This window comes from Aegilops tauschii, chromosome 7 (genome assembly GCF_002575655.3).
Source record: "Aegilops tauschii subsp. strangulata cultivar AL8/78 chromosome 7, Aet v6.0, whole genome shotgun sequence".
Classification (NCBI taxonomy): domain Eukaryota; kingdom Viridiplantae; phylum Streptophyta; class Magnoliopsida; order Poales; family Poaceae; genus Aegilops; species Aegilops tauschii.
In genome coordinates, this window is record NC_053041.3 from 93,775,879 (window position 1) to 93,782,983 (window position 7,105).

Below are 7,105 nucleotides of genomic sequence, written 5' to 3' on the forward strand. Positions count from 1 at the left end.
TTGTTGATGAAGGTGGTGCTCGTGATGCTATGGCCGGTGGTGGTGGCGACGATCTTGGCAAAAATGATGTTGCTTGATCTGATCATGGCCGGTTGTGCTTGATCATGTCGTATTTTGTTTGATTGCGCATAATTTTGGATGTGAACCATTGTGGCATGCCTATTTTCTATGAATTTCGTGCATCTATATGAACTCGAGATCATGTCAATATTTGGCTGCAAAAAAAATTGCAGTACCGGGAGGGCTCCAATGCGGAACAGATCATGTAAACTCATACCACAAGAAATTTGCTTTATGAGTTTAAAGGATCTGTTCCATCGAAACCCTTGTGGTGCCACAATTTTATTTTATTTTTGCGGGGATTTGCGGGACGGGCGCATCTGCTAGAGTTGCTCTTAGGCTGGTAAGAACCATTTCATATTTCTCTAGCTCTCATATTGCAGCTCCATGTCAAAGGCAACTTAATTTGTACGATGCGATGAAAAACTCAATATAGATGCCAGTGTGTCCAGGGCGCAGCGAAGCCCGCAAGCTTCTAGCCTGTTTGCACGGCGCTCGATATTGCATGGTACAGGATCGGCGTCAAGCGTCTCCAATGATCCGAATATGGCAAATTCCCCTTTGATCCACCCGGCGTCACGATCTGATGGTCACAAAGATGCAAATGAAGAGGACGGCGTGCCGGGTGAAACAAAATAGTTGCAGCCTGTACAGATGATACTTATTGGACTGGACCCATGTCAGCATACGAGTTGCTGAAACCATATATGTACAACCACCCACAGCAACGGTGGCTACACAACACAACGGTCCCACTCCAGCGTTGAATGAGCAAGGCACTCGATTACGTTCCAAAAGGAGTCTTCACAATCCAAGGCGTCACAATTACAGAATAAATAGCAGGCTCAGGTCCCTCCCCTTCCTCTCTACACACAAAAAATAATTTTGCAATGCGACTGGTTGCACTGGTGCTGCAACGGTCGCTCTCCTGGGCTGGGAGACAGGCAAGCCATGGACACAAGCACACCACGAGGCGAATTTATATGCCCCTGGCCCCCCTCACCTGATGCAAGTCGGCAAGGTGAAGCCGTGGCACACGAAGAAGAGGGCGATGTATACTATTACAAGCAGGAGGAGTATCAACGCGGCCCTGCAGGAAAAAAAAGGAGGAAATATATGAGATGTTTATTTATTTTTGCCAACAAGAGGTTGAAAAGGCAGCCGATGAAGAGAACAGCTAATGGTTTAGGTAGCCACCCTTGGCATATAAATACAATTCGCTGTTAGGTCGTGTAAGCTACGTGAGCAAGCTGCTTGGCACAGAAAAAACAGAGGAGCTTCAGACTAAACATACTACGCTTCAAGTTCATATAGCACATGGCTTCAAGTTCACTGAGAGATGATTCAGAACATATCAGTGTCATCTACTTATTCACATGCAGCAATTTCCAGTCTTTGAATCAACCATAAGACAATTTATGTCAGAATTTATGTTGCTCACTTTGCTATTGATTGAACTAACAAGTACTGAAGTACATACAGGCCAGTCTTTGTTGCACTCAAAGCACTACAGTAACCACAAAGTTGCATTCACTAATCCTAAATAGAACCATGTCAGAAAGTGCTCACTGAACAAATATCACAACAAATTTGCAGCTGTCAATTCGTATACATTGAAGTGAATATCAGGACAATTAGGAAAAGTTTATGGTGGGTGTAGAAGGTTGCTGCAAAGAAGTTCATGAACCAAATATAGTAACTTATGGAATGAAAAATGTGTGTCAAAAGTTAATAGGAGAGGACTACATACGTGAGTTTGACATTTCTCCACCAAGTTGTGCTTCTGTAGCGGCGAGCTTGTCTTTTGAATCGAACCGTATTTCCTTGCATAGTTGTAGTCTTGTCCACCAATAGGTCTAAACGGTCACCTCTTTCAAGGACTTTATCAATATTATCAATCATAACACTCCTAACCTGCAAGAGAATAATGAAGAGTAGGTATCATTCTGAACTGACAAATCTATTGGGTAACATGCATCTGACACAGAAGCAATGCAAGTCTGACAACTAGCAACTTAAATAAAATGCCAGTTCAAGTACTCCACAGACCACTGCATGTTTACTAGATTTAAGAATGCCAGCATGAGCTCAATTAACTTCTAGAACATATGCTTTTCAATATTAACTTCTAGAACATTTCATCTATGGTGTTCACAAAACAACTGAGAAAGAAGGTTATACCTGACTGATTTCGCCCCTCATTCGGTTGATTTGATCTGCACTAGGGTCATTTGAATAGTAGTCCATTTGCTGACTGAGAACCCTTGAGAATTCGTCGTTCATTGCATAAGCAAGAGCTGTCAGTGCAGCACGGCCATATGTCTTAACAAACTTTCCATGGATATCCTCGAGGAAAGCAAATGGGATACGCCCTACAACAAAAAGAAGCTCATAAGGAGATTGCTAGCTGATACATATCACAAGAGGGGCATAGTAAGCTGCAGAGACAAAGACTACAGGTATGAACCTTTAGATGTCAGTTGATACTTAATGTGAAAAGATTTGGTTAGTACATAACAGAATCAATTTGCTCTTGGGGATTTTGGCAGATTGCTCTTAGCAACGAGGTGGGCTATATACCAGGTGGCCAAGCCAGACAACCTAGCTTAAACAGTAGAAGTCATCTACTCCAAAGTTGCCTCAGGATCAATATCATCATCATCCCAACCTCACTCGATGTAATAAGGAACAGAGAACAAATTGCAGCGTAGTTTTGCTGAAATTGCACAATTTTCCTGACTAGAATGCTTAGGCTCGATAATACTTTGCAATTCGAGGTGACCGAGATTTTAAAAAGATCAGACAGCTAGAGTTAGCTAAACGATAAACACCAGTAGCCCTTTCACAGCACCTAATGCGTTTGACCTCGAGGTCAAAATCCAGGGGGGCAGCCGCTGGAGTCCATGTATCCTCGAGCGGCAATTGGCGAGCCCTGAATCAATCCGAACAATCTGCCCCGTTTGACCCGATCTAGCAATCCCCCAAAACAGGCCTGCAGCAGGCCCGCGGCTCGAGCAGCAGCAGCAGCAGACAGAGACCGGAGACGCGCGTACTGACAAACCCCAGCACAGCAGCACATTAAATTCCCCCGGATCTCCGATATTCCCCCGCTGACGGAACCAAAACCCCAGAGAGATTCGAAATTCCCTCCACCCCGGCCGCTTCCTTCGATTAAAGAAAAAAACAACAGAGCCGCTCTGGCGCGACGGAGCACCAGAGCAGATGGGGGGAGAGAGGGGAGGGGAGGGGAGGGGCGGGGGGCTTACGTCCGGCGGCGTCGTCGGCCATGCAGAGGGCGGTGATGCCGTCGGTGCGCTTGGCGTGGAAGACGTAGCGGTCCTGGGTGTAGGAGACGTGGCTGTCGGCGCCGCCGCCGGGGAGGCGCTCGAGGACCTGGCGCGCGACGGCGCCCGCGTTGGTCGCCGCCGCGCTGTGCTCCGCCAGCACCGTCGCGCCCCGCGCTACCACCGCGTACAGGATCGGCATCCCGCTTCTCCGCCGCTGGCCTCTGCCGTGTGGACTCTGTTCTTCTTTCTTTCTTTCCTCGGGGGCAGGGGGAGGAGAAAGGGGAGGGAGGGAGGGGAGACGGGGTATGTAGGTAGGCAGGAGTAGGAGTAGGATGATCTGGCAGCAGCGAGGGACAGCTCGGGTTGGGTGGAGCCGTTGTTTAATTGGCGGCTGGGCCCGGTGAGCCGACGTGAGCTGTTGCGGTTGGGCGCGGGTTCGTTGGGCTGGGGAGACGGAGTCCGGCTCGGGCCCGTTACTGTCCTTGGGATTTATTTGTTTTTGTTGAGAAAACTGTCCTCGGGAATTCTCCAACGTGCTCTGCACTCTTGCACACGGCATACACTCATTCCTGCCAAAAAAAATTTAGTTACTAGTATGTGTATGCGTGACAATGAATTAGGCACTATGATACCAAACTATGATATTGTGGATTGTGGAGGTAGTATAGTACGACAGTATTATATGCATGATACTAATATATGGTATTTTTCATTGTGACCAGCCGGTAAAAGTTTCGGATGGGCACCGAACCGGGTGATTGGAACGTCGTTTTTGGGCATTTTTAGCCTGACGTGCACCCCCCCCCCCCCCCCCCTCCTCCCCTATTTCCAGAGCCTACTTCTGACTCACAATAATCTTCAGTTCCGGTTCCCATTCCCATTTCAAGCGAAAACAATGCACACGTATATTCCAAAGCTCCATTTGTGGCCGGTAAAATGCCCTTGTGAACGCGGGGACTGTCCCCCCCCCCCCCCCCCCACCCCCCCACCGTCAATGTTGATGCATATCTTGGTTGCAATTCGAGGTTACCCAATTTTCATCACAATCCCTGCTCAACAATATTCTGTTATTTCCCATATTAACTTCTGGCGGCATATGTTATAGGAGATGAACCATGCAGGAGCTGGTGGCATATGGGCAGAACTTGCCAGCAATAGAGGTACATAATTCATTACCGTTAAATGTTGTTTAAGTCCACTAGGCAATTGCCTGTCCGTTGCAACGGGTATACATAATACTTTGACACTTGTTATCTTTTTTTAGCTGAACATAAATTGTCACATTTACGACACAACAGGTGGCATTGTCGATTTCCCCCCATTAAATCTCTCCCTGTTTCCTCGCCCACTATCTTTGCCTCTTCAATCCAAAGTTCCCCACCTCTTTTCAAACATGATCGTTGGCTGGATCAAGCCAGACAACCTCTTCCGATCAGCGAGCGCATGACCAAAACCCATGTTGGTGGCACACTTTCCATGGCAGGAGGCATTTTTGGAGCACTGGGACACCGAACAAAGAAATATTTGTTGCAATTTCCGTTGTACAAAACCCTATCATGTCCAAAGTCTCATCATTACTATCTCCGTCCTGATTTATTGGCCCCCTTTGTATTTAGGTTCAAATTATGATCATAGACGTAACTAACAAAATGTCAATGCATGTTATAAAAAATTATACCATTGAAAAATATGTTCAAATACGAATCCAACGATATAATTTTTGATGACATGCATTAATATTTTGTTAGTTAAATTTATGATCAAAATTTGACATAAAATACGAAGGGGGCCAATAAATCAGGACGGATGTAGTATTTTTATAGTATCATTCACATTACTTCAAAGTTCTGTGGTATTCTCTGTGACCGGATCGATCTGCAAATAATCATGCTCTGTAGAGATATGCACGCGTGCTGGTGATTTCCTAGTAGCTACCCAAAGAGAGACATGCATGTCAGGATCGATCCAGCATGCATGGATACATGATGATTGTCTTAGACTCTTCTTGGGTTGGCCGAGCTTAGCGTGGCCACGGCGACAATGACACAAGCGCAATACGATGAAACTCAAAACACGGCAGAGTCACCTTCTTCCACTACTCGTCGTCAGTTTTACCTCCTCTTTGTCGTCCGCGGCCGACCTACGAGCGGTGCTGACCAGCGAGGTGATTCGTTGCACTTCGCTGGTCGGCGGCGTCGCCGGATAAACGGAGGCGATCGTGCGCGGGTGGGTGGATAACCCGGGTTCGTTGGGTTTGGGGAACGGAGTCGCGCTCAGGCCCGTTCCTGTCCTCGGGAATTCAGCAACGTGCTCTGCACACGGCATACACTCGTGCTATTTCTTTAGGTAAGGACATCCCAACGCTGTGCATAAAAAGCCGCTAAACATCTGGACAATGTACTCCTGATATTTCGTGTCGTCCAAGTGTATCAAACGTCCATAGATAGACTTAACGTTTGAATTCCCGCAAACCAAAAGCAAAGCTAAGGGAGGTTTGCGGACGTCTAGACAGACGCTATGGAGGCACCGACTGCCGGTCCCACCAATAGTCTTTGTCGTGTGTGGAGGCGCCGACTGCCAGTCCCAACAATAGTCTTTGTCGTGTGTCTCGTTCCAGAACCGTCTCCCCTCATTCATGCCGCGCTGCCGCTCCCGAGCGGACACGAGTCAGCCTATTGAATTCATGCACCAGCCAATTTATCCAAAAGTCCGAACTGGTAGAGGGAGGCGAGCAATATATTTCAACACTCTCCCTCACGTCTAGGCTATTTTAGTTCTTAGACGTGGGATCGATGTAGGCTGCAAAATCGTTTTATTTAATACTGCGTTGGCAGGTTCTTGAACTCAAGACCTGTTGGCTCGGATACCATATTGAATTTATACACCAACCTATTCATCCAAAAAATCAAACTGATGGAGGAAGGCGGGCAATATATTTCAACACAGCCTCGTCGACAAATCCTACATCATCTTCTCCGATCCACGCACCGGCACCTCTCATCTCCTCTCCTCCGCACTCCATAATGATGGGCAAGTTCCGACTCCCGATGGTTCTCGGTGCTGGCAGGTGGATCTCCAAGGTTGTCTGGATCGTGGCGCCGTCACCCATGATCTTCGGGCCCATCAACGGCCATAATGAAGGAGGAGGTGGTTCTCTCCTCGGATGATGAACAGTTCGCGGTGCATATGGCACTCTTGATCGAGCGGTTGCGCCACGACCGTGGTATGGCGCCGCCCTCGCCGTCGCGCAACCTCCACGTCAAGGAGGAGCCAGCTGTGTCGCGCTACCGCGACGTCCAAATCGGATGCCGTGGGAGAAAGGAGGTCAAGGAGAACCCGTCGGCGTCGCGCTACCGCAACGTCCAAATCAGACGCCGCGTGAGAAAGAGGTCAAGGAGAACCCGCCGTCGCCGCCGCACAGGACGACCGTGTGTTTCGTCCAACCAGTGTCCCCACCACGCAGTTTCCCGCTCGGCAAGGAGGTGGTGCCGCCCCGTCGGTCCTACTGGCGCCCGGTGAGGATGGAGGAGGCGCCCGGCCCGATCGGTGGCGCGCGTGGCCATCTCCACTACCTTGGACGTGGCGGCAGTAGCGCGGCTCCTTCTTGCTCACCATGACGGCGGTCGACAAGATGGAAGCCGAGCTGGTGCGCCAGGACTGGTCCGATAGGCTGTGTTCGCCACTTCAAATGTCCTGCCAGATTGGTCCTCAACACCCCGACCTCGTGTTGGCCTTGATCGAGGACCGGACCCGAACCA

General features: G+C 48.8%; 1 protein-coding gene across 1 annotated transcript; it reads right to left on the reverse strand.

Moving 5' to 3' along the window:
* Window positions 1-699: 699 nt before the first annotated feature.
* LOC109752599 (vesicle-associated membrane protein 711) lies at window positions 700-3,696 on the reverse strand. Its single transcript, XM_020311498.4, has 4 exons — window positions 3,327-3,696; window positions 2,242-2,432; window positions 1,811-1,974; window positions 700-1,150 (listed from the first exon to the last, which is right to left on the reverse strand). The coding sequence occupies exons 1-4, from the start codon at window positions 3,544-3,546 to the stop codon at window positions 1,060-1,062; spliced, it is 666 nt and encodes a 221-aa protein (XP_020167087.1). The 5' UTR covers window positions 3,547-3,696; the 3' UTR covers window positions 700-1,059.
* Between the last annotated feature and the right edge of the window lie 3,409 nt (window positions 3,697-7,105).

Excerpts from the sequence above, each read along its gene's own strand:
- LOC109752599 (XM_020311498.4), bottom strand. The coding sequence starts at position 3,546 with ATGCCGATCCTGTACGCGGTGGTAGCGCGGGGCGCGACGGTGCTGGCG. Across the intron at positions 2,433-3,326 it reads GGCCGACGACGCCGCCGGAC|GGCGTATCCCATTTGCTTTC; the intron begins GTAAGCCCCCCG and ends TTTTTGTTGTAG. Across the intron at positions 1,151-1,810 it reads TGGAGAAATGTCAAACTCAC|GGCCGCGTTGATACTCCTCC; the intron begins GTATGTAGTCCT and ends TTTTTCCTGCAG.